General features: G+C 42.5%; 1 protein-coding gene across 1 annotated transcript; it reads left to right on the plus strand.

The window, feature by feature from the left end:
* Window positions 1-27,069, plus strand: LOC141074051 (uncharacterized). Its single transcript, XM_073561569.1, has 5 exons — window positions 1-222; window positions 305-428; window positions 512-609; window positions 807-897; window positions 25,998-27,069. Exons 1-5 carry the CDS (start codon window positions 1-3, stop codon window positions 27,014-27,016), a joined length of 1,554 nt encoding a protein of 517 aa, XP_073417670.1. The 3' UTR covers window positions 27,017-27,069.
* Window positions 27,070-27,506: the final 437 nt, after the last annotated feature.

A 27,506-nucleotide genomic window follows, 5' to 3' on the forward strand; every position in this document is an offset into this window, starting at 1 on the left:
ATGTCTGTAGTGAGATTTATTAATGTGTCTCTCCATAACCAGGATTACACAGTGGTGAAGAAGACCTCTAGTGATCGCTGTCAGGACCCTGTGTCTGAGGGATGGGGAAGACTCCTGAGCCCAATCACGGGGCCTCCACCTCAGCCCCTGATCCATGAGGACATCAATGACCAGAAGATCCTAGAACTCACCTACAAGATGATTGAGCTGCTGACTGGAGAGGTGACACTGCTGGGAATGCTGGGACATTATACAGTAACACTATGAAGGGATCGGGGGATGACGGTATCATTGTATGTGTCAGGTTCCTCTAAGGTGTCAGGATGTCGCCGTCTATTTCTCCATGGAGGAGTGGGAGTATTTAGAAGGACACAGAGATCTGTACGAGAACGTCATAATGGAGGTTCCCCAGCCCCTCACATCTCCAGGTAATAGACAGGACTAAATACACACGGCCTATAATTATCTGTATGTAGAGAATGAATTCAGTCCCTGTATGTGTTTCCTCCAGATCTATCCAGTAAGAGGACAACGCCAGAGAGATGTCCCCGTCCTCTTCTTCCACAGGACTGTAACCAAGAAGATCCCAGTGCTCCTCAGGATCATCAGGTAGATGGAGAGAAGGTGTCAGGAGATCGCCCCTATGATGTGTAGACGGCTGTGAAGGTCTTGTGCTCAGTCTTGTTTTATCCACCAGTATTATATGTTTTATACTTGTGTAATGAGAGCGGTGGAGATGGCAGGATTAGTGCTGATCATAGATGGGACTTCTCCATCTGTCGGTGACTTTACAATATTTGTTTCAGGGTGAAGATCTGACCCATATTAACACTACAGAGACATATGTGAGGGGTGATGAGTGGTGTAAAGAGGAGATTCCCACATATGACTACTCAGGTGAGTAGTAACCACTGAATGCAGAGAAGTCACAGATTCCTCTCAGTCACCGGCTGTGGCTGCTTTATCGGTGGTGTAGTCCGGCCGTATTACCATGATCACCATTTTGCCTCTAGACCACAACATTCTCCTCCACCCAAAACTGTTCAAATGACTTTGGGCATTGAAAGCTCTTTTCTATAGAACTTACAGCCAATTACATTGTTTTTGATCCTAAGGAATTCAGATTACTGCACAATCTCTCCTGAAATGGGGAGCAATATTATTTTCTCTAATCTTCTGGTCAGGATCCATAGTAGCTCCAATGATCCACCATAAATGAGGGCAACTCTGGTTTACTGTTGTGTAATCTGTATTTGTAGTTTTCAGTAATGAGATTCTCGTGCTCTGGGGCGGGGCTGTGGGCGGGGCTGTGGGCAGGGCTTTATGTGGTGCTCTGATTACATATTCATCTGTATTGGCTTATGACAGGTCGCTGACCCCTCACTGACCTGCCCCCCATTTTTACATAATGCATATAATAGTGTTGATATTATTGTTGATACTATTGTGACTATTGTGAGGCTTAGAAAAAAATTACATCCAACAAAATGTCACTGGTGATGGCGGTTCCTGCGCAGTAGCCTCTATATCAACTATATCAAATTTTTTGGTTAGTAAGTTATAAGGGTTAAAAGTTAAACAGCGATTTCTCATTTTTACAACAAAATTTACAAAACCATTTTTTTAGGGACCACTTCACATTTTAAGTGAGTTTGGGGGGTCAATATGACAGAAAATACCCAAAAGTGACCCCATTCTAAAGACTGCACCCCTCAAGGTGCTCAAAACCACATTCAAGAAGTTTATTAACCCTTCAGGTGCTTCACAGGAATGAATGGAATGTGGAAGGAAATAATAAACATTTACTAATTTAATAAAAATTTTCATTTGCACCTAATTTTTTTTTACTTTTGCAAGGGTAACAGGAGAAAATGGATTATACATTTTGTTTTAGAATTTCTCCTGAGCATGCCGATACCCCATAAGTGGGGGAAATCTACTGTCTGGGTGCACGGCAGGGCTCGGAAGGGAAGGAGCGCCATTTGACTTTTTGAATGTAAAATATGCTGGAATAATTAGCTGTTGCCATGCCACGTTTGGAGAGCCCCTGATGTGCCTAAACAGTGGAGACCCCCAACAAGGGACCCCATTTTGGAAACTAGACCCCCTAGGGAACCTATCCAGATGTGTATTGAGCACCTTGAACCCACAGGTTCTTCACAGAAGTTTATATCGTAGAGCCGTGGCAATAAAAAAATAAGATTTTTCACAAATCTTTTGAGCTCCATATTTTGCATTTTCATAAGGGTAACAGGAGAAATTGCTCCATACAGTTTGTTGTGCAGTTTCTCCTGAGCTCGCCGGTACCCCATGTGTGGGAGAATACTACTGTTTGGGTGCATGGCAGAACTCAGAAGGGAATGAGCACCATATTGGAGAGCAGATTTTGCTGGAATTGTTTGTGGGTGACATGTCACATTGTCAGAGCCCCTGAAAATCCCATCCCAGCTGGTGCGGCAGCAGTGCTCTGTGCTGGAGCGGTGGCAGCACTGTGTTCTGTGGCGGCGGCAGCGCTCTGTGCTGGGGCAGCGGCTCTCTGTGCTGCGTGGGGTGGCTCCGCCGCCATTTTGTCAAAGGCGGAGGCCGCTGCAGCTCCATTGTTGCGATGCGGTGGCCTCCGGGAGAATGGCAGCTGGGGGCGGCGCATGCTCAGATTCAGATCTTGGCAACGAGATCTCGGGGCGAGTTCTGAATCTGAGCATGGGCCGTTCACAGCGGCCATTTTTCTGGAGACCACCGCATCGCAGCAATGGAACTGCGGGGATCTCTGGACTTTGACAAAATTCCGGTGGAGCCCTCCACGCAGCACAGAGTGCCGCCGCCACAGCATTTGTAAGTATATTCCTAATATAAGACACACCCCCATTTCCCCACAAAATTTTTTGGGAAAAAGTGCGTCTTATAGTCCGAAAAATATGGTACGTTTTTACGACTAAAATGTTGTTTTAACCCCAGATATTACATTGGAAATTAGGTAGATAGGTAAATGGTCACTACAACCATAGATGAATTCACAGAGGGGTGTCATTTCCAATTCCCAGAGGGGTGTCATTTCCAAAATGGGGTCACTTCAGGGGGGATTCTGCTGTTGTGGCACTTTGGAGAGCCGCTAAGTGCCAGAACAACAGAATCCTCTCTGAAGTGACCCCTTTCCAGAAATTACACCCCTCTGAGAATTCATGTATGGATATAGTGACCATTTTCATTTAGGTCATTATAGTGACCTAAATAACTCACCGCTTCCACTCTCTGACCACAACATTCTCTCCTTCACGCTCACAAATCCTCGCCCACCCCAGCTCACTCCTACCTACCACACAGCCAGAAATCTACAAGCCATTAACCCTCAGACACTTTCAGACTCCCTACACTCATCACTGTCCCCAATCTCCTCTTCTTCCTGTCCTAATCTGGCTGTTCATCACTACAATGACACTCTTAGAAGCACCCTTGACCAGGTAGCGCCCCTCACCCTCAGAACCTCCAAGCACAGAGTAAAACAGCCTTGGCTCACATCGCAAACTAAACTTCTCCAGTGATGCTCTAGGAGTGCTCAACGCCTATGGAGAAAAACCCGCACACCAGAAGACTTCATCCACTTCAAATTTATGTTAAGAACCTATACCGCTGCCCTTCACCTTGCCAAACAGACCTACTTCACCACCCTGATCTCCTCACTAGCCAACAACCCCAAGAAACTTTTTGACACTTTTCACTCCCTCCTCAGGCCAAAAGCACAAGCCCCTATCACAGACATTTGTGCTGATGACCTGGCCTCCCACTTTACAGAAAAAATAGATAATATCCGTCAAGAAATCTGCTCCCAACCACCAAGTGCTGTGACTCCCATCCCTTCCTGCATCTCCCCTGGCTCACTTTCCACATTTGATCCCATTACAGAAGAAGAAGTCTCCAGACTCCTCTCTTCTTCTCGTCCGACTACATGCACTACCGATCCTATTCCCTCACATCTCCTCCAGTCTCTCTCTCCAGTCGTCACAACCCACCTAACTACAATCTTTAATCTCTCCCTCTCCTCGGGCATTTTCCCATCCTCCTTCAAACACGCCATCGTTACTCCAATACTAAAGAAACCCGCTCTCGACCCATCCTGCACATACAACTACAGACCAGTCTCCAATCTCCCCTTCATCTCTAAACTTTTGGAGCGCCTTGTCTACTCCCGCCTTACCCGTTACCTCTCCACTCACTCCCTTCTAGACCCTTCACAGTCCGGCTTCCGCCCCCTTCATTCGACTGAAACTGCACTCATCAAAGTGACCAATGACCTTCTGACAGCAAAACGTAATGGTGACCACTCTCTGCTCAATCTTCTTGACCTATCTGCAGCTTTCGATACTGTTGACCACCGTCTCCTACTCCATAGGCTCCAGTCACTAGGCATTAAGGACACTGCTCTCTCCTGGTTCTCTTCCTATCTCTCTGACCGCTCCTTCAGTGTTTTGTTCTCTGGCTCCACTTCATCTCCTCTTCCTCTTGCTGTCGGGGTACCTCAGGGCTCAGTCCTTGGCCCCCTTCTCTTCTCTCTCTACACAGCCCCAATTGGACAGACCATCAGCAGATTTGGCTTTCAGTACCATCTTTATGCTGATGACACACAACTATACACGTCATTCCCCGACCTTACCCCCGCTGTACTACAGAACGCCAGTGACTGTCTGTCCGCAGTCTCCAATATCATGTCCGCTCTCTATCTGAAACTCAACCTCTCCAAAACTGAACTTCTGCTCCCGCCGTCTACTAACCTCCCTAAATCCGGGAGGGGGGGGGGAGGGGGAGGGGAGTTCATTCTAGTTGGGAAGTTGAGATAGGGGCTGGAGGTGGGAAGGTGGGGGGGGAAGACCGAGATTCTAGTTATAACGTGTCTAATGTTTACATGAAGCCTAGGTGGGTCATGCACAGAAATAATTCAGCAGAAAATCAGAAGTATCTTAAAGCAACATGGTCCTATTATTCAGCAAAGCCACTATATAGTGGTACAGTTTTGATTCTTGTATATATTCATGTGCCATATATTCTCCCCTTAACAGCATTGCAACATATCATGGGGGATAAGATTAAGATTCTGAGCTGGAATGTTAGGGGTCTCGCTAACGCTTCAAAACGGGGTGCAATTTTACAATATATGCTGAAACTGAGGCCCTCAGTGATTTGCCTCTAAGAGACGCACCTGGTAAATGATAAAGTAGCTATGTTACAAAAAAGATGGGTGAGGAAGGCGTATCATTCGACGTACTCGGCCTATGCAAGGGGAGTGTCGGTGTTAATCCACAATTCTACTCCATATGAAGAAGTGGAGGCTATAATAGATAGGGACGGGCAATACGTGTTTATTGTATGTAAAATTTTGAATAGATTATTATGTATTGTGTCCTTGTATATCCCTCCACCATTCTCTAGAAAAAAGATACAGGAAATTCTGGACTTATCTGGGAAATGGATGGGAGTCCCGCTGCTCGTAGTAGGTGATGTGAATAATATTGCAAATGATCATTGGGATAAAGGTAAACACACGGGGGGTGGGAAGGGGGGAACGTGACACCTTTTGGACATTACATGAGGGAAATTGGTTGGTTAGACTTGTGGAGAGTTCGGAATATGGAGAAATATATTTATTCGTGTTACTCGGCGACATATGGATCATTGTCTCGCATCGATGTGGCTTTGGGAAATGAGGGAATGAATGATTTGGTACAGGAAGTGGAATATCTGCCCAGGGTCCTATCGGATCATTGCCCACTGTTGGTGTCTCTACAATTGGGAGGACGAGGAAGGTTGACAGGAATGGGATGGAAGATTCACCCCTTTTGGTTACGGTTGCTGGATATGGAAAAGGTAGGAGAGGAATTGGGAGAATTTTTTAGGATAAATGAAGGTAGTGCCGAGTGCCATATAGTCTGGGATACTATGAAGGCCTTTTTGAGAGGGATTTTATTCAGAGAAGTATCTAGATATAAGACCAAGTCTCAAAATCAAGATAAAGCAGTGATGGAGGAACTAAGGGCAGCGGAGGAGGCATTGAGTGCGCAGAGTAATGCAGATACGCAGACCCGTATGAAAGTGGCCCAATCGGAAGTTAATAAACTTCATATCCGTAAGGCAGAGAGACGGCAGGCATTTCAGAATGAGGCATTCTACGCGGAGGGTGAAAAAGTGGGGCACCTGTTCTCGGTGGTGGCGTCGGCACAGCGGGAATCCTCCCATGTATATGCAATTAAAAATAAGAAAGGTATCGTGGTTTCACAGGGGGATCAAATCTTGGAAGTATTTAAACAGTTTTACAGTGAGTTATATTCCTCACAGGTACATAAAGGTCAAGAGGAGATGGATAGTTATTTGGGGGCGATTGAGTTTCCTAGATTGGGGGATGAAGATAGAGAGTGGATGGATAGGCCGCTTACGGCGGAGGAGCTGAGGGTGGCATTGGCGGACATGGTGGGTAATAAGGCCCCAGGGGCAGATGGTATTCCGACGGAGGTCTATAAAATACTTAATGAAGAAGTAATAAATAATTTGGTGACGGTATTTGATGAATCGTTGGGGAGGGGACTGTTGCCTACTTCTATGAGAGAGGCCATAGTTGTGGTCATTCCCAAAGCCGATAGAGACCCTTTGGATCCGGAGTCCTACAGACCGATCTCACTCCTTACGGCAGATATAAAGATTTTGGCAAAGGCCTTGGCCAACAGGTTGACCCGTGTGGTGGCTAAAATAATTCACCCAGATCAATCGGGTTTTATGCCCAATAAATCTACAGCAATCAATCTAAGAAGATTATATTTAAATATGCAAATTCCGGCCGATAATGCGGGAAAAAGAGTGGTGGTGTCTTTGGATGCACATAAGGCTTTTGATTGCGTAGAATGGAAGTACTTGTGGTCGGTCTTGTTGGGCTTCGGATTCGGGCCTAGGTTTATGTCTTGGGTGGGGTTGCTTTACTCCTCTCCAACGGCAAAAATCAGAGTAAACAATAAATTATCTGACAGTTTCTCACTACATAGGGGTATGAGACAGGGATGCCCATTATCTCCGTTGCTGTTCGCCCTCGCCGTGGAGCCTCTGGCCATTAAAATAAGGAATACACAAGAGATAAAGGGATTTGTTTATGGTGGGAAGGAGGAGAAGGTGTCTTTGTACGCTGACGATATTCTGTTATACCTGGGGGACTCTGGGGAGAATTTGGATAATGTGATGACATTAATTGAGGAATTTGGGGAATTTTCCGGACTCAAAATTAACTGGGATAAATCGTGCATTATGCCCATTGATACGGTGGATGGAGATATTGGGGAGATTGAAATATCACCGAAATTGAGAGTAATTTCGAGATTTAAATATCTGGGGATACAGATCGCCCTTCCTTTGAGTAGTTTTGAAGAACTCAATTTAAGCCCTCTGTAACAAAAAATTCGCTCTAAGGTCTCGGCGTGGAACAAATTACATCTCTCGGTGATTGGAAGGGTGAATCTTCTTAAAATGATTGTGATGCCGCAGCTGCTATATGTATTGCATAATTCTCCAATTTGGATCCCACAGAGTAGGTTCGGTAAAATTAAATCGTTGTTCGGCGACCTAATATGGGGGGGAAAAAGCCCACGGTTTAAACAAGAAACGTTGCAGAGGCCAAAAGAGGACGGGGGGTTGGCGCTTCCTAATCCCTGGGTGTATTTTCTAGCGGCACAATGTCAGCATATGGGAGGATGGGGGGAGGAGACGGGACAGGATCAATCGCCCAGTAGTTTGAGAAAGCTGTTTGGGAAATGGCCTCTGGGAGAGAGCTTGGAAGGGGGGCGGTTTCTTAAATTTGGCTCTAGGTTTCCTACGGTTTTCCTTATTCATAAGGTATGGGAGAAAGTTAAACAAATTAGGGGGGTCACGGGCCTTACTAAATACTCTCCAGTATGGGATAACATTAATTTGCAAGAGTTCCAACGAATGGAGGGATTTGGGCTTTGGAGAAAGGCAGGAATCAGAAGGATGAGTCAGCTTGTGGATCAGGGGAGACTAAAATCATTCATAGAGCTACAATCGGAGTTCCAGCTTCCACATTTTAATTTGTATCAGTATAAAAGAATTCAGCATGCATATCGGTCACAGTGCCAGGTGAGGCCTGTTGAGATCCAGACTGATGTCGCGCTGGCCTCCATTTTGGGGAACAGCGAGACGAAGGGGGCAATCTCGGAGGTGTACAGAGATTTACTTTTTACTTTTCTAGCTAGTCATCCCATCAAGGCTAGAGCGAAGTGGGAAGCTGAACTGGGAGATATAGGGGATGATAGATGGGAATCTATTTTAGAATATGTGCCTAAGATATCTATGAGCGAACCTGGGAGGATGTCTCAACTGTATGTAATTCATAGAGCTTATAGAACTCCTGATAGATTGTTCAAGATGGGTTTGAGGTCTGATTCCGATTGTCCACGATGTTCGCAGGAACGGGCAGATATGATGCACATGCTGTGGTGTTGCCCCAGATTGTCTACATACTGGACAGTTGTACTGAATCGGATCAAATGGATATATAGATGTGAAATCCCCAGGGACCCTTTGATTTGTATTCTAGGTTTTGTTGAAGAATTGGAAGTGACGGCTATGGTCAAATTGGCGATTGCCAGACTGTTGTTCATAGCAAGGAAATTGATTGCCCGGTTTTGGATCAGGGAAGAGCCCCCGACTAGACGGGAATTTCTTGTGCAGGCGGAGCATATAATTTCATTGGAAAAAAGTATCTATACTAAGAGAAATAAACTTGAGGTGTTTCACAAGATATGGCAGCCATGGGTAGATTGGAGTTAGAGGGGTGGGAGGGTGGCATTGGCTATGGAAGATACGCACATTGCATAACTATATATATGGATGATGGAAAGTGTACTGGACGAGGATCGGGGAAGACACCGAAGGGATCTCGGGGGGGGGGGAAAGGGAGGGGGAAGTTTTGTTAATATAAACATGATTGTATGTTAAAAAAAATTGCTTGATGTCATGCATATGATGTAATTGGTAATATTAATAAAAATTTATCTGATTAAAAAAAAACCTCCCTAAATCTGACATTTCCCTCTCCGTCAGTGGCACCACAATAACACCCCGGCAGCAGGCGCGCTGTTATGTTTGACACCAATCTCTCCTTCACATTCCATATACAATCTCTTGCCCGCTCTTGCCGCTTACACTTAAAGAACATCTCTAGAATCCGCCCTTTTCTCACCATGGGAACGACAAAAACCCTCACTGTTGCATTGATCCACTCCCGCCTGGATTACTGCAATGCTCTCTTAATTGGCCTCCCCGTCACTCGACTATCCCCTCTCCAGTCCATACTTAATGCAGCGGCCAGGATCGTCCATCTGGGTAATCGGTACTCGGACGTGTCCTCTCTTCGCCAGTCCTTACATTGGCTGCCCATTCATTATAGGATCCAATTCAAAGTGCTTGTTCTCACCCACAAAGCTCTCCACGGGGCGGCACCCCCCTACATCTCCTCCTTCATTTCTGTCTATCGGCCCAGCCGATCGCTGCGCTCTGCAAGCGACTTTCGACTAATCTCTGCACTAATCCGTACCTCCCACTCCCGACTCCAAGACTTCTCCCGTGCTGCTCCTATCCTCTGGAATACTCTACCCCAAGAAATTAGGACTAACCACAATTTGCACAGTTTTAGGCGCTCCCTCAAAACACATTTGTTCAGAGCGGCCTATCACATTCACTAATCAAAGTCATTCTCTGTGTAAGTGTGCGTGCGTAGCCCATTCACTATCTCCATCCATCCTTCACTCCTTCAAGATGGCTGGACCATCATTATAAATACACCATTGTAAATACACCCCTGTACTCTGTGTCTCCCCCACCTCATTGTAGAGTGTAAGCTCTCACCAGCAGGGGCGACTTATTTCGTCTTATTTTGCTTTATTTATTGTATTGTTAATGTTGTTACTTATGACTTGTGTTTTGAAACTGTTAAACTGTAAAGCGCTACAGAATATGTTGGCGCTATATAAATAAAGATTATTATTATTATTATTATTTTCACTACATGGATGATTTCCAGAAACTCGTAGTAGAAGTTTCAGAGCAAAAATTGCAAAAATGTCATTGTAGTGCCCAACATATTGTGCCCAGCTTGTGTCTCTGGAGACCTCCCCCCACCTACCCCCGGAAATTGTTAAGTCAGCTCTACTCAAATGTGTCTGTTACCAAATAATCCAAATGCTTGAATGTCAAAACAGTTCAAAAACGTGGTTCTGTGTGGAAGATTTTAACCCCTTTCTGCCATCTGATGTACTATCCCATCCATGGGACCCGGGCCCCTCTGCCCATGGACGGGTTACTACGTGGTGAGTGCCGCTGATCGCGGCCGGGTGTCAGCTGATTATCACAGCTGACACCCGGCACTATGTGTCGGGGGCGGTCACGGACCACCCCCGACATGTTAACCCCTGGCACACTGCAATCAAACACGATCGCAGTGGACCAGGAGTTTAGGGAAGCATCGGCAGGGAGGGGGCTCCCTCCGTGCTTCCCTGAGACCCCCGCAGCAGCGCAATGTGCAGTGCTGCTGCGGGGGCCTCCTTCCCTGCACGTCCCCGGATCCAAAATGGCGGCGGGGACCTTCGGGGGCCTGCAGGGAGCTGACTTCCTCAGAGCCTGCAAAGCGCCAGCATGAGGAAGCCTGCAGCACTGACTGTGACAGATCGCTGATCTGTCACAACGATCTGTGATGTGACAGTTATGTCCCCCCTGGGACAATGTAATAAAGTAAAAAAAAAAAAAAAAAAAGAAGTGTAAAAATAATTTGTAAAAAAATCACTAAATAAATTAAAAAAAATATATATATTCCCTAATAAATTCATTTTTTGGAAATAAAAAAAAAACCCAAAACAATAAAAGTACACATATTTAATATCTCCGCGTCCGTAACGACCAGTCCTATAAAACTGTCGCCCTAGTTAACCCCTTTAGTGAACTCCTTATAAAAACAAACAAGGCAAAAAACAATGCTTTATTATCATACCGCCGAACAAAAAGTGCAATAACGCGCAATCAAAAAGACAGATATAAATATCCATGGTACCGATGAAAACGTCATCTTGTCCCGCAAAAAACGAGCCACCACATAGTATCATCAGCGAAAAAATAAAAAAGTTATAGCTCGCAGAAAAAAGCGATGCAAGAATAATTATTTTTTATATAAAATTGTTTTTATTGCATAAAACCAACAAAACATAAAAAAAGACATAAATGAGGTATCGCTGTAATCGTACAGACCCGAAGAATAAACCTGCCTTATCAATTTCACCGCACGCGGAACGTTGTAAACGCCCCCCCCCCCCCCCCAAAAGAAATTCTTGAGATGCTGGTTTTTGTTCATTTTGCATCCCAAAAATCGGAATAAAACGATCAAAAAATGTCACGTGCCCGAAAATGGTACCAATAAAACCGTCAACTCGTACCGCAAAAAATAAGACCTCACATGACTGGGTGGGTCAAAATATGGAAAAGTTATAGCTCTCAATATGTGGTGATACAAAAACTATTTTTACAATAAAAAGCGTCTTTTAGCGTGTGACAGCTGCCAAACATAAAAACCGCCATAAATAGTAAATCAAACCCCCCGCTATCACCCCCTTAGTTAGGGAAAAATAATAAAATTAAAAGAAAATGTATTTATTTCCATTTTCCCATTAGGGTTAGGGTCTGGGCTGAGATTAGGGTTAGGGGTGTGTTGGGGTTAGGGTTGGAGTTAAAATTGGGGGTTTCCACTGTTTGGGCACATCAGGGGCTCTCCAAACGCAACCTGGCATCTGATCTCAATTCCAGCCAATTCTGCGCTGAAAGAGTCAACGGTGCTCCTTCCCTTCCAAGCTCTGCCATGCGCCCCAACAGTGTTTTACCCCCACATATGGGATATCAGCCTACTCAGGACAAATTGCAAAACAACTTTTGGGGTCCAAATTATACTGTTACCCTTAGGAAGATAGAAAATTGGGGGCAAAAACATAATTTTTGTGGAAAAAAATGATTTTTTTATTTTCACGCCTGGGTGTTATAAACTTCTGTGAATCTCTTGGGGGTTCAAAGTGCTCACCACACATCTAAATAAGTTCCGTGGGGGGTCTAGTTTCCAAAATGGGGTCACTTGTGGGGAGTTTCAATAGTTTAGGTACATCAGGGGCTCTCCAAACGCACATGACACCAGCAGACCATTCCATCAAAGTCTGCATTCCAAAACGTCACTACTTCCCTTCCGAGCCCCGACGTGTGCCCACATATTGGGTATCAGCGTACTCAAGAAAAATTGGATAACAACTTTTGGGGTCCAATTTCTCCTGTTACCCTTGGGAAAATAAAAAAATTGGGGACTAAAAGATCATGTTTGTGGAAAAAATATGATTTTTTTATTTTCACGCCCGGGCGTTATAATCTTCTGTGAAGCCCTTGGGCTTTCAAAGTGCTCACCACACATCTAGATAAGTTCCTTGGGGGGTCTAGTTTCCAAATTGGTGTTATTTGTGGGGAAAATTGGTGTCATTTGTGGGGGGTTTCCACTGTTTTGGCACATCAGGGGCTTTCCAAATGCGACATGGTGTCCGATCTCAATTCCAGCCAAAAAAGCCAAATGGCGCTGCTTCCCTTCTGAGCTCTGCCATGCGCCCAAATAGTCGTTTACTCCCACATATGGGGTATCAGCGTACTCAGGAGAAATTGCACAATAACTTTTAGGGTCCTCTTACCCTTGGGAAAATAAAAATTGGGGGTGAAAAGATCATTTTTGTGGAAAAAAATATGATTTTTTTAATTGTACGGCTGTACATTATAAACTTCTGTGAAGCCCTTGTGGGTTCAAAGTTCTCACCACATATCTAGATAAGTTCCTTGGGGGGGTCTAGTTTCCAAAATGGGGTCACTTGTAGGGGGTTTCCACTGTTTAGGTTCATCAGGGGCTCTCCAAACGTGAAATGGTGTCCGATCTGAATTCCAGGCAATTTTACATTGAAAAAGTCAAACGGCGCTCCTTCCCTTCTGAGCTCTGCCATGTGCCCGAACAGTGGTTCCCCCCCACATATCAGGTATCAGTGTACTCAGGATAAATTGCACAATAACTTTAGCAGTCCAATTTATCCTGTTACCCTTGGTAAAATAAAAAAAAATTGAACCTGACGTAATTTTTTTATGAAAAAAAGTTAAATGTTCTTTTTTTTAAACATTAAAAAAATTCATGTGAAGCACCTGAAGGGTTAATAAACTTCATGAATGTGGTTTTGAACACCTTGAGGGGTGCAGTTTTTAGAATGGTGTCACTTTTGGGCATTTTCTATCATGTAGACCCCTCAAAGTGACTTCAAATGTGATGTGGTCCGTAAAAATAAAATGGTGTTGTAAAAATGAGAAATCGCTGGTCAACTTTTAACCCTTATAACTTCCTAACAAAAAAAAATTTTGGTTCCAAAATTGTGCTGATGTAAAGTAAATATGTGGGAAATGTTACTTATTAAGTATTTTGTGTGTCGTATCTCTGTGATTTAAAGGCATAAAAATTCAAATTTGGAAAACTGCGAAATTTTCAAAATTTTTGCCAAATTTCCATTGTTTCACAAACACAAGTTATTTGAATAAAATTTTACCACTAACATGAAGAACAATATGTCATGAGAAAACATTGTCAGAATCACCGGGATCCATGGAAGCGTTTCAGAGTTATTAACTCATAAAGGGACAGTGGTCAGAATTGTAAAAATTGGCCCGGTCATGAACGTGGAAACCACCCTTGGGGGTTAAAGCAGACATGGAGGCATAAGGCTGGCAATGATGGGCATTGTGGGTAATAATAGCGGGTATCATGCCTCATTCCTCTCTTGGAACATACACGACATCTTCTCTGGGGGTTCTTTCTTGTTTCAGTCCCTGGGATGAGTACAATAAAATGTCGCTCAGTGAGTCTTCTGACATCTTCACATTCTAAAGGGTTGGCGGGGACAAAATTATCAAAAACAAGATTTTCAGTGACCTTTTCCTGATAATCAAGGAAAGTATCTGCATTTCCTGCTTTTTTGTATAACTCAAAAGAATTATATGTGGCCACCTGAAAAAAAATACATGACTAACTTTTTATGCCAGATATATGATTTTCTTGATACCTGGTATGGCTGTAGAACCTGATCTGCAAGGTCCACACCCCATATATTTGTTGTAGTCAATGACAGACACAGGTTTTGGAGTAGTGGATCCCTGTTGGTCTGCAGTGGCGCTTGTGGCATCTGTGTGGATCGAGCTCAGGATAAAAATATCTTTTTTTATCCTTATACTTAAGCGCAAGCAGCTCTCCATTGTGTAAAGCCCCTGACTGCCCCTTTCGGAAATTTTCTTTGACCAATCATTGTGGAAACCCCTGACGGTTTTTGCGAATGGTCCCACAAGTCCCTATGTTTTGTTCAACCAGACTTTTAAATAGGGGTATACTGGTGTAGTAGTTGTCAACATACAGATTGTAGCCTTTTTGTAAAAATGGAGTTATCAGCTCCCAAACGATTTTTCCAGATGTCCCCAGATAAGTAGGGCCTCCTGGTGGGTTTAGTTCGCTGTCTTTCCCCTCATAAATGTGAAAAGCTGATGTGTATCCGGTTGAACTCTCGCACATTTTATAGAGCTTTATTCCGAACCTTGCCCTCTTAGAAGGAATAAATGGCTTGAGGTGCAGTCTTCCTTTGAATTTTACAAGGGACTCATCAATGGAAATGTTTTCTGTTGGGGTGTAAAGCTTTAAGAACTTTTATGTCAAGTCTTCGATGATAGGTCTGATTTTGAATAGTCTGTCATGTTCTGGGGCATTTCTGGGCAGGCATTGACTATTGTCGTTAAAATGCCAAAATCTCATGAGCATTTCATAACGGGTCCTAGGAAGAACAGCAGAAAACATAGGGGTGGCTTGAACAGGGCGGTTGGACCAATAGGACCGAATGCTCGTTTATTTAACAAGCCCCATAGCGAATATAAGTCCTAAAAATGTTTTCATTTCTAGGACATTAGTTGGTTCCATAAATGTGACCTAGCATAATAGGATTGTGGATTCTGGCTGATGAATTGGGACGCTTATAAATTTGTAGGACAATATGCTCTAGCAAGCTGTCTGTCAGAAACAAATTAAAAAAATAATTGGTAGATAAAAATAATATTAGGCGCATGCAACTCGGATACCGGCTCCAATAGCAGCAAAATGTAGACAGTGCCACTAAAAAAGTCCCAGGGTAAAAATCAAAAATACATAAAATTAATTTGCGCTTACATGGAAAGCCGAGGGTATACTCAGTACATGTGCCTCTTATTCATATAAATTGATAGTAAGGTTTGGATAAATTAAAGTGATTAGTGACTACTAAAAATAATTTTTTATAAAAAATGGTGTTTTTGGTCCTAATTAGAAGTATTAAAGATAAAAAAGGCAACAGTCCAAGGAATCCTAAGCAGCTGAAAGATATGTCTTAATTGGTGACAGGACTGGTGGTTTTGGGAGCTAAATGTTCACATCAAAATGCAAATTAATGAATGCAAGCATAGAGCCATACCTGAGATCATGAATAGTAGCGGTTGGAAAGAGTGAGAAATGTAGGTAACTTGGTCCTTTTTTCAACGGTGATGATAGCGCTGAAAGTTCCCGTCCACAGACAGATGTCTGAGTCTCCAATCACATGTAGTTACTGCTGATGCCGTAAATCCTGAGATCAAGGCTGTCTTCCAGCGAAGAGTGCACGTGGACGTGCTGTCAGGAGCAAAGTCTGAAGAGCAACGATGGATAATCTGACACAATGGGTTCTGTCACGGCCAATGACAGATAGCCCACCCGCCGCGTAATCGTCGTTGCAAGACGGTAATTTAGGCAGCGTGTCTGGATAGTAAACCAACAGGGTATGCCTGGATAGTGCAGGACCCTGCGTGACGTCACGGCCACGTGTAAAAGCACGTGAATGGTTAGCAGGCACTGGTTGGACCTGACAAATTTCTGACGCGTTTCAGAATCAGCGGATTCCTTCATCAGAGAAGGTCCGTTAGAGTTCTATCAGTGCTTATATATCCACGGCTCTCCTATGACTAAGTTCAGACATTAAAAGCGAACAGCTCAATTTCACTGTTTAGGCCATTCGGGATCAAGGTGTTCATCTCAAAAATAATTTTACTCTCCTCCCTGGACATTTGCTGAATAAAGTTCCCTTTCCTCCAGCTCCTTTTAACTATTCATATACCAGTGGTTATAATGCCCTTAATAGAACCCCCATGGTGGGTAAGGAAATGCTGAGAGAGTGGGTGGCCAGTAAATCTGTTAGTAATATTGCGCAAATGCTCAGCTATTCGAATATGCATCGGGCGTATAGTACGGCCAATGTATATCTTGCCACAAGGGCAAGTAATACCATATATAACACCAGTTGAGTTGCATGTGATAAACTCCTTTATGTGTAGCTCTGCAAATTTATTGGCAATTGACTTTTGTTTCTTATTGGCCAGTTTTTTGCAAGGTCCACATTTTTTACAGGGAAAAAAACCGGCTGGTAGTGTAACCTCATTATTACTGCCCGTTTCGAAAGGTTTAGAAATAGAGGGGGCTATCATATTGCCCAGGTTTTGCGCTTTGCGAAAAATAAATTTAGGATATGGTGGTAAAGATTCTCCTATAATCCTATCATTTCTCAAAATATTCCAATTTCTCTTAACAATTTTCTTGAGAATTGCACTATTTGCATTGTATTGTATGATTTTAGGTATGTCCTCTACAGCTGCATATTCATTTTTCTGCTTGCATGGTTGTAACAGCTGTTCCCTCAGTATTTTCTCTACTGTTTCTTTCGTTTTTTGTAAAAACTCTCGATCTTATCCCTTATTGGCAAACCTATCTATCATAGCCACTGCCTCTTGATTAAAGTCCTCTTTTTTGGAGCAGTTCCGATGTGCTCTTATTAGCTGACTTTTCGGGACGTTCAATAGCCAGCTGGGTAGATGGCAGCTATCCAATGATATAAAGTCATTAGAATCAGTGGGCTTATGGTATGCTCGTGTCATTATTTTATTATCTTCTGTAAAGATCTTTAAATCAAGAAAGTTGATCTCACTAGTGCTGGTGGTCATAGAAAATTTTAAAAAATACATATTTTTATTAAGTTCATTAAAAAATTGTTTCAGTGAATCAGGACCACCAGACCATATAAATATAATATCGTCTATAAAACGATGCCAAAGTACCAGGTTCGCCCGTAGCTTGCCTCCCGGATAGATGGTTTCATGTTCCCATCGTCCGACATACAGATTTGCATAGCTAGGAGCGAACCTGGTACCCATGGCTGTACCCCACTGCTGGGAGTAGTAGTGCATCCCGAATTTAAAATAATTATGAGTTAAAATAAAATTAATACATTCTAAAATAAAATCAATTTGGTCATGGGGTAATGTGTCTACCATCCCCAAAAAGTACCTAACCGCTTCACAACCTTTCTGGTGCTGAATGACAGTATATAGAGAGGTGATATCCATTGTACCTATAATGTAATGTTCACGCCATTTTACATCCATTAGAATATTTAAAATGTGGGTACTGTCTTTAAGATATGCTGGAAGTTTCGGTATCAATGGTTGTAAATGACAGTCCACAAATTTAGATAAATTTGATGTTAGACCCCCAATAGCAGAAATAATTGGTCTCCCGGGTGGATTTTTTAGGTCTTTGTGCACTTTCGGTAAGTAATAAAAATAGGGAACTTTTGGACATGGAGTATCTATAAAATCAAATTCTTGCTTGTTGAGGAGCCCATTCATAAGGCCCCTCTTAATCAAGTCACGCATTTCTATTAGATATATATCAGAGGGGTCATTAACCCCTTCCTGACATGAGACGTACTATCCCGTCCACGGTACCCGGGCCCGTATGACCGGGGACGGGATAGTACGTCTACCGCGATCAGCGGCGCCCACGTGGTGAGCGCCGCTGATCGCGGCCGGGTGTCAGCTGATTATCACAGCTGACACCCGGCACAATGTGTCAGGGGCGGTCACGGACCGCCCCCGACACGTTAACCCCTTGCACACCGCGATCAAACGCGATCGCGGTGTACCGGGAGTTAAAGGGAAGCATCGGCAGGGAGGGGGCTCCCTCCGTGCTTCCCTGAGCCCCCCACGGCAGCGCAATGTGCAGCGCTGCTGCGGGGGGCTCCTTTCCTCCAGGCCCCCGAATCCAAGATGGCGACGGGGGCCTGGGGAAGCTGGCTTCCTCAGTGCCTGCAAAGCGCAGGCATGAGGAAGCCTTGTGCACTGCCTGTGACAGATTGCTGATCTGTCACAGTGATCTGTGATGTGACAGATCAGCGATCTGTCACAGGACAGTGATGTCCCACCTGGGACTATGTAATAAAGTAAAAAAAAAAATTAAAAAAAAGTGTAAAAATAAATTTAAAAAAATCGCCAAATAAATTAGTAAAAAAAAAAAAAAAAAAAATATTCCCCAATAAATTCATTTTTTGAAAATAATAAAAAAAAAAAACAATAAAAGTACACATATTAGGTATCGCCGCGTCCGTAATGACCTGCCCTATAAAACTGTCCCATTAGTTAACCCCTTTAGCGAACCCCTTAAAAAATAAAAATAAAAAACGAAGCAAAAAATAATGATTTATTATCATACCGCCAAACAAAAAGTGCAATAACGCGCGATCAAAAAGACGCATATAAATATCCATGGTACCGCTGAAAACGACATCTTGTCCCGCAAAAAACAAGCTGCCACACAGCATCATCAGCGAAAAAATAAAAAAAAGTTATAACTCGCAGAATAAAGCGATGCAAAAATAATTATTTTTTATATAAAATAGTTTTCATTGCATAAAACCGACAAAAACATAAAAAAAGACCTAAATGAGGTATCGCTGTAACCGTACTGACCCGAAGAATAAAACCGCTTTATCAATTTTACCGCACGCGGAACGGTGTAAACGCACCCCCCCCAAAAGAAATTCATGAAACGCTGGTTTTTGTTCATTCTGCGTCCCAAAAATCGGAATAAAAAGCGATCAAAAAATTTCATGTGCCCGAAAATGGTACCAATAAAAACGTCAACTCGTCCCGCAAAAAATAAGACCTCACATGACTCGGTGGGTCAAAATACGGAAAAATTATAGCTCTCAATATGTGGTGATGCAAAAACTATTTTTACAATAAAAAGCGTCTTTTAGCGTGCGACAGCTGCCAAATATAAAAACCGCCATAAATAGTAAAATCAAACCCCCCGTTATCACCCCCTTAGTTAGGGAAAAATAATAAAATAAAAAAAATGTATTTATTTCCATTTTTCCATTAGGGTTAGGGCTAGGGGTGTGTTGGGGTAGGGTTGGGGTAGAGTTAGGGCTAGGGTTAGGGCTAGGGTTAGGGATAGGGCTAGGGTTAGGGCTAGGGTTAGGGCTAGGGTTAGGGGCGTGTTGGGGTTCGGGTTGGAGTTAGAATTGGGGGTTTCCACTGTTTGGGCACATCAGGGGCTCTCCAAATGCAACATGGCGTCTGATCTCAATTCCAGCCAATTCTGAGTTGAAAAAGTCAAATGGTGCTCCTTCCCTTCCAAGCTCTGCTATGCGCCCAAACAGTGTTTTACCCCCACATGTAGGGTAGCAGCCTACTCAGGACAAATTGCAAAACAATTTTTGGGGTCCAATTTCTCCTGTTACCCTTAGGAAAATAAAAAATTGGGGGCAAAAATATAATTTTTGTGGAAAAAAATGATTTTTTTATTTTCACATCCGAGTGTTATAAACTTCTGTGAAGCACTTGGGGGTTCAAAGTGCTCACCACACATCTAGATAAGTTCCGTGGGGGGTCTAGTGTCCAAAATGGGGTCACTTGTGGGGAGTTTCAATAGTTTAGGTACATCAGGGGCTCTCCAAACGCACATGACACCCGCAGACCATTCCATCAAAGTCTGCATTCCAAAACGTCACTGCTTCCCTTCCGAGCCCCGACGTGTGTCCATACAGTAGTTTTCTCCCACATATGGGGTGTCAGCGTACTCAGGACAAATTGGACAACAACTTTTGGGGTCCAATTTCTCCTGGTACCCTTGGGAAAATAAAAAAATGGTGACTAAAAGATCATGTTTGTGGAAAAAATACAAATTTTTTATTTTCACGCCCGGGCGTTGTAAACTTCTGTGAAGCACTGGGGGGGTCAAAGTGCTCACCACACATCTAGATAATTTCCTTGGGGGGTCTAGTTTACAAAATGGTGTCATTTGTGGGGGGTTTCCACTGCTTAGGTACATTAGGGGCTCTCCAAAGGCAACATGACACCCGCAGACCATTCCATCAAAGTCTGCATTCCAAAACGTCACTACTTCCCTTCCGAGCCCCGACGTGTGCCCATACAGTAGTTTTCTCCCACATATGGGGTAGCAGCGTACTCAGGACAAATTGGACAACAACTTTTGGGGTCCAATTTCTCCTGGTACCCTTGGGAAAATAAAAAAATGGTGACTAAAAGATCATGTTTGTGGAAAAAATACGAATTTTTTATTTTCACGCCCGGGCGTTGTAAACTTCTGTGAAGCACTGGGGGGGTCAAAGTGCTCACCACACATCTAGATAAGTTCCTTGGGGGGTCTAGTTTACAAAATGGTGTCATTTGTGGGGGGTTTCCACTGTTTAGGTACATTAGGGGCTCTCCAAAGGCAACATGACACCCGCAGACCATTCCATCAAAGTCTGCATTCCAAAACGTCACTACTTCCCTTCCGAGCCCCGACGTGTGCCCATACAGTAGTTTTCTCCCACATATGGGGTAGCAGCATACTCAGGACAAATTGGACAACAACTTTTGGGGTCCAATTTCTCCTGGTACCCTTGGGAAAATAAAAAAATGGTGACTAAAAGATCATGTTTGTGGAAAAAATACGAATTTTTTATTTTCACGCCCGGGCGTTGTAAACTTCTGTGAAGCACTGGGGGGGTCAAAGTGCTCACCACACATCTAGATAAGTTCCTTAGGGGGTGTAGTTTCCAAAATGGTGTCATTTGTGGGGGGGTTCCACTGTTTTGGTACATCAGGAGTTTTCCAAACGCGACATGGTGTCCGATCTCAATTCCAGCCAAAAACGTCAAATGGCGCTGCTTCCCTTCCGAGCTCTGCCATGCGCCCAAATAGTGGTTTACCCCCACATGTGGGGTATCAGCGTACTCAGGACAAATTGCACAATAACTTTTAGGGTCCTGTTACCCTTGGAAAAATAAGAATTGAGGGTGAAAAGATCATTTTTGTGGAAAAAATATGATTTTTTAATTGTATGGCTTTATGTTATAAACTTCTGTGAAGCCCATGGGGGTTCAAAGTTCTCACCACACATCTAGATAAGTTCCTTAGGGGGTCTAGTTTCCAAAATGGTGTCATTTGTGGGGGGTTTCCACTGTTTTGGTACATCAGGGGTTTTCCCAAACGCGACATGGTGTCCGATCTCAATTCCAGCCAAAAAGTCAAATGGCGCTGCTTCCCTTCCGAGCTCTGCCATGCGCCCAAATAGTGGTTTACCCCCACATGTGGGGTATCGGCGTACTCAGGACAAATTGCACAATAACTTTTAGGGTCCTGTTACCCTTGGAAGAATAAGAATTGAGGGTGAAAAGATCATTTTTGTTGAAAAAATATGATTTTTTAATTGTATGGCTTTATGTTATAAACTTCTGTGAAGCCCATGGGGGTTCAAAGTTCTCACCACACATCTAGATAAGTTCCTTAGGGGGTCTATTTTCCAAAATGGTGTCATTTGTGGGGGGTTTCCACTGTTTTGGTACATCAGGGGTTTTCCAAACGCGACATGGTGTCCGATCTCAATTCCAGCCAAAAACGTCAAATGGTGCTGCTTCCCTTCCGAGCTCTGCCATGCGCCCAAATAGTGGTTTACCCCCACATGTGGGGTATCAGCGTACTCAGGACAAATTGCACAATAACTTTTAGGGTCCTGCTACCCTTGGGAAAATAAAAATTGGGGTGAAAAGATCATTTTTGTGGAAAAAATATGATTTTTTAATTGTACCGCTGTACGTTATAAACTTCTGTAAAGCCCTTGTGGGTTCAAAGTTCTCACCACATATCTAGATAAGTTCCTTGGGGGATCTAGTTTCCAAAATGGGGTCACTTGTAGGGGGTTTCCACTGTTTAGGTACATCAGGGACTCTCCAAACGTGACATGGCGTCCAATCTGAATTCCAGCCAATTTTGCATTGAAAAAGTCAAACGGCGCTCCTTCCATTCTGAGCTCTGCCATGCGCCGAAACAGTCGTTCCCCCCCACATATCAGGTATCTGCGTACTCAGGACAAATTGCACAATAACTTTTGCAGTTCAATTTCTCCTGTTACCCTTGGTAAAATAAAAAAAATTGAACCTGAAGTATTTTTTTTATGAAAAAAAGTTAGATGTTCATTTTTTTTTAAATATTCAAAAAAATTCCTGTGACGCACCTAAAGGGTTAATAAACTTCTTGAATGTGGTTTTGAGCACCTTAAGGGGTGCAGTTTTTAGAATGGTGTCACTTTTGTGTATTTTCTATCATATAGACCCCTCAAAGTGGCTTCAAATGTGATGTGGTCCTAAAAATAAAATGGTGTTGTAAAAATGAGAAATCGCTGGTCAACTTTTAACCCTTATAACTTCCTAACAAAAAAAAATTTTGGTTCCAAAATTGTGCTGATGTAAAGTAAACATGTGGGAAATGTTAGTTATCAAGTTTTTTGTGTGCCGTATCTCTGTGATTTAAGGGCATAAAAATTCAAAGTTGGAAAAGTGCGAAATTTTCAAAATTTTCGCCAAATTTCCGTTTTTCTCACAAATAAACGCAAGTTATTTGAATGAAATTTTACCACTATCATGAAGTACAATATGTCACGAGAAAACAATGTCAGAATCACCGGGATCCATGGAAGCGTTCGAGAGTTATGACCTCATAAAGGTACAGTGGTCAGAATTGTAAAAATTGGCCCTGTCATGAACGTGCAAACCACCCTTGGGGGTGAAGGGGTTAAGTAATACTTTATAGGTATTTGTATCACCAAGAATGCGGGAAGATTCGTTCTCATAGTCTGAAGTATTAAGTATCACTATACCCCCGCCCTTGTCTGCCGGTCATATTGTTAGTTCCTTATTCCACTGTAATTGTCTCAGAGCTTTGGTTTCTTGATAAGACAAATTGCGTTTAAATTTATTGCATCTTTTTTCAGATACTTTTCTGATCTCATGTATAACATTACTTTGGAATGCTTCAAAGGCTTCTGAATATTCTTGAAGCGGGTTAAAGTTCGATTTTTTTCTTTAAAGCAGTATGCTGATAGGGGTCGGTTACGCAAGGGGAGATGTTGGGATTAATTCCAATATTATTCTTTTTCATATAATGCTTTTTCAAAGCCAATTTCCTCATAAATAATTTGATCCCAATAAATGCCTGAAATTTGTTGAACTTGGCACTGGGAGCATACTTCAAACCTTTCTTTAGTAAACAAAGTTCATTGTCTTGTAGAGGGTGTCGGCTTAAATTAAATATTTTCTGTTCAGATATTAGTGTTTGGTTGATTTTTGCTGAATATGTTGACTGATTCTTTTTTTTGGTAAATTGCCCGCCCCTACATCCCCTTTTGGGTTTCGTTTTAGTCCCACCTGAAAAAAAGGAAGGTGGCTCTGTTTTGTTTTTACTGGTTGTTTCCTCTGTAATTTGGGACCTGGTTTATCAGTGATTTTCCGTGGTTGCTTGTCCCTAGATGTAGAGGGGGTATTATCTAAATTGTCCAGAACTGTAAATCTATTCTGAGAACTTATAGAGGTTACTGGTGTTGATATATTAGGAGGTTCTTCCATATGCATTGTTGCCAATACTTCTTCAATGGGTACTTCATTGCATGTAGGGTTTTCCATATCTGAGGTCAGGTGAATGGAGAACCTCTCACTGGAGGTGAAGAGAGTAGTGTCCCCTCCTTGTATCTCATCCAAAGTCAATAATTTGGAAGATTGGCAGTCCCCATCCCGATTAATACTTTGTTCATTTCCATGTTCCGATACTGTTACTAATGTAGTTTTATCTATGATGGTGGTAGAAAAATCCCTCCCAAATTTTTTACGTTTTTCTCCATAATTTCATTTTCCTTATTGCGTAACCTCTTTTTGATATTATCGGAAAGATGTATGATTTCTGGATGAAATTCATAAGGCTTAATCTCCTCAAATAGATCAATAATTTCTTTACGCACCCTCATTAATTCTTTCCTCCTTTTCTCTATAATAAAGGAGACTGCTCTTTTCGAAAAATCGTGAAACATGGCATCCCATTCCATTAAGATTTCTGGGTCTCCAATATCTCCTGTTAGTGTTTTGTGTACCCTCAGTCCCTTTGGTACACAGTTAAAGGTCAGATATTTTTCCAATGTGTAAATTTCCCAAAGATCCAGACACACTGCCTAAATTACCGTCTTGCAACGACGATTACGCGGCGGGTGGGCTGTCATTGGCCGTGACAGAACCCACTGTGTCAGATTATCCATCGTTGCTCTTCAGACTTTGCTCCTGACAGCACGTCCACGTGCACTCTTCGCTGGAAGACAGCCTTGATCTCAGGATTTACGGCATCAGCAGTAACTACATGTGATTGGAGACTCAGACATCTGTCTGTGGACGGGAACTTTCAGCGCTATCATCACCGTTGAAAAAAGGACCAAGTTACCTACATTTCTCACTCTTTCCAACCGCTACTATTCATGATCTCAGGTATGGCTCTATGCTTGCATTCATTAATTTGCATTTTGATGTGAACATTTAGCTCCCAAAACCACCAGTCCTGTCACCAATTAAGACAGATATCTTTCAGCTGCTTAGGATTCCTTGGACTGTTGCCTTTTTTATCTTTAATACTTCTAATTAGGACCAAAAACACCATTTTTTATAAAAAATTATTTTTAGTAGTCACTAATCACTTTAATTTATCCAAACCTTACTATCAATTTATATGAATAAGAGGCACATGTACTGAGTATACCCTCGGCTTTCCATGTAAGCGCAAATGAATTTTATGTATTTTTAAAAAAATAATTGGTCCAAAATTTTCCACCTCCACATTTATACCAGGAATGGCATTAAAATGAGGGATGAATGGAGTAGCAGAATCCGAAGCCTCCCATCTGGGAAATGCTGCATCAAGAGGCAAAGCCCCTTGGACATTGGTGTGCGCCAATTCACGAGCACTAGGGACAGCGCTAGTACTGGGCATTGCTCCCTGAGTTGGAGACATTTCTCCAGAAGCGCTATTTGTCCTTCTTGTTGTACTGGTCCTTGTGTGAGGATGGACCAGAATCACTGCTCATTTCTGAGCTATCACTGTCGCTGCTACTAAAGCCCTCGAAATCCACATCGCCATCTGACACTGCACTTTCTTCACTGTCAGAACATAAAAGTGCATAAGCCTCCCTATAATACTGACCGGCCATTTTATTTGTTTTTATTTTTTTTTCCGGAAACAAAACTCTGACGTGACTGACGTGATTAAATTATTGGGTAAACAATTGAGAAAAGCAAAATTCTTTAGCCTAACCCTAACTTTAGAATAAACCCTGACTTTAGCCCCAACACTAACCCTAACTATAGCATTGACTGTAACCTGCCTTATCTGTTTTTCTATTGACAGATGATGGACCTGAGTGGGGTCTTGTTTTTCTGAGATGAGAATTGGTATTATTTTCGCCTACATTGATTGGTTTCTTTTTATTCGATATTTGTGAGGCAGAATGAACAAACAGTTGAACACCACACACTACTGGCTCATCCAACAAGGTTTTCTATTAGACTGTGAACTGTCATTGTCTTGGTAAATAATCAAAGTTTTTTACATAGCTTGCCATTTTTATGGACAGTTTAAGTAGAAACATTCAAAAATATAAAACTCAAGGATATTTTATTAAAAAAATTTGTTTTTTATCTTAGCAGATGACTGTACCAGGAGATCAGAGGGACAGCTGACATCTTCAATTTTCAAATCTGATGATCTTGAGATCCTACAAGATACAACTGAAGTGATTGCTATTACTCCAGATATATCATCATCCATTCACAGCAAAGTTCTGTCATCTGATCCTATGAAACAGGCCCCATCTTCTGATTCATTACTGACTACTAAGGAAAATCAAAGTCAAAAAAGAGGCAATAAAAAACAAACTGCTCCTAACACAAAGAAGTCATTTTCATGTTCAGAATGTGGGAAATGTTTTGCATATAAATCACTGCTTGTTAATCACCATAGAACTCACACAGGGGAGAAGCCTTTTTCCTGTTCAGAATGTGGAAAATGTTTTAACCGGAATTCAAGTCTTGTTACACATCAGAGAATTCACACAGCAGAGAAGCCATATTCATGTTCAGAATGTGGGCATTGTTTTAACAAGAAATCTCATTTTGTTACTCACCAGAGAACTCACACAGGGGAGAAGCCTTTTTCCTGTTCAGAATGTGGGAAATGTTTTATCCAGAAAGGGAGTCTTGATGAACACCAAAGAACCCACACAGGAGAGAAGCCTTTTTCATGTTCAGAATGTGGGAAATGTTTTACTCAGAATTCAAGTCTTGTTAGACATCAGAGAATTCACACAGCAGAGAAGCCATATTCATGTTCAGAATGTGGGAAAGGTTTTAAATGGAAAACAAGTCTTGATCGCCATCAAAGAACCCACACAGGGGAGAAGCCTTTTTCCTGTTCAGAATGTGGGAAATGTTTTAACGAGAAATCACGTTTTGTTAGACACCAAAGATCTCACACAGGGGAGAGGCCTTTCTCCTGTTCAGAATGTGGGAAATGTTTTAACCAGAAAGGGAATCTTGATGAACACCAAAGAACCCACACAGGAGAGAAGCTTTTTTCCTGTTCAGAATGTGGGAAATGTTTTAACCAGAAATCAGATTTAGTTAATCACCATAGAGCTGACACAGGGGAGAAGCCTTTTTCCTGTTAATGTGGGAAATATTTTACTTGAAAATCAACCGTTAATAAACATCACAGACGTCACATAGGAGAGAAGCCTTTTTTATGTTCATAATGTTGGAATAGTTTTAACCAAAACTGAATCTTCTCAAATGGGTTGTCTCTTGTCATTCCTCATGTTTGCTGACAAAAGGATAAAACTAAACTTTATTAATTCCAAATGTAAAACTATACCCATAATTCACCCCCTGAGGGTTAGTCAGTAGGTGACTAATAGTAAAAACATGTACCCCACAGTTCAGTACATAGGGTGAGGTGACGTATACACACTCACTCTCCAACCTCTCATTTCTATGGGCTTCATCGTCCTCAAAGGCGACTCATCAGGAGACTATTTAATATTGACCTATATTCAAGCGAGACTAGACAAAAAAAACTAAAATCATGTTATCCAAAACAGTCAGAAAACCAGCCCCATATTGGCAGATTCCAGACCTCAGACTATATACTGTGTAAGTTTA

Source organism: Dendrobates tinctorius, unplaced genomic scaffold, assembly GCF_039654945.1.
Source record: "Dendrobates tinctorius isolate UK_male_01 unplaced genomic scaffold, ASM3965494v1 ptg000322l, whole genome shotgun sequence".
Lineage (NCBI taxonomy): Eukaryota > Metazoa > Chordata > Amphibia > Anura > Dendrobatidae > Dendrobates > Dendrobates tinctorius.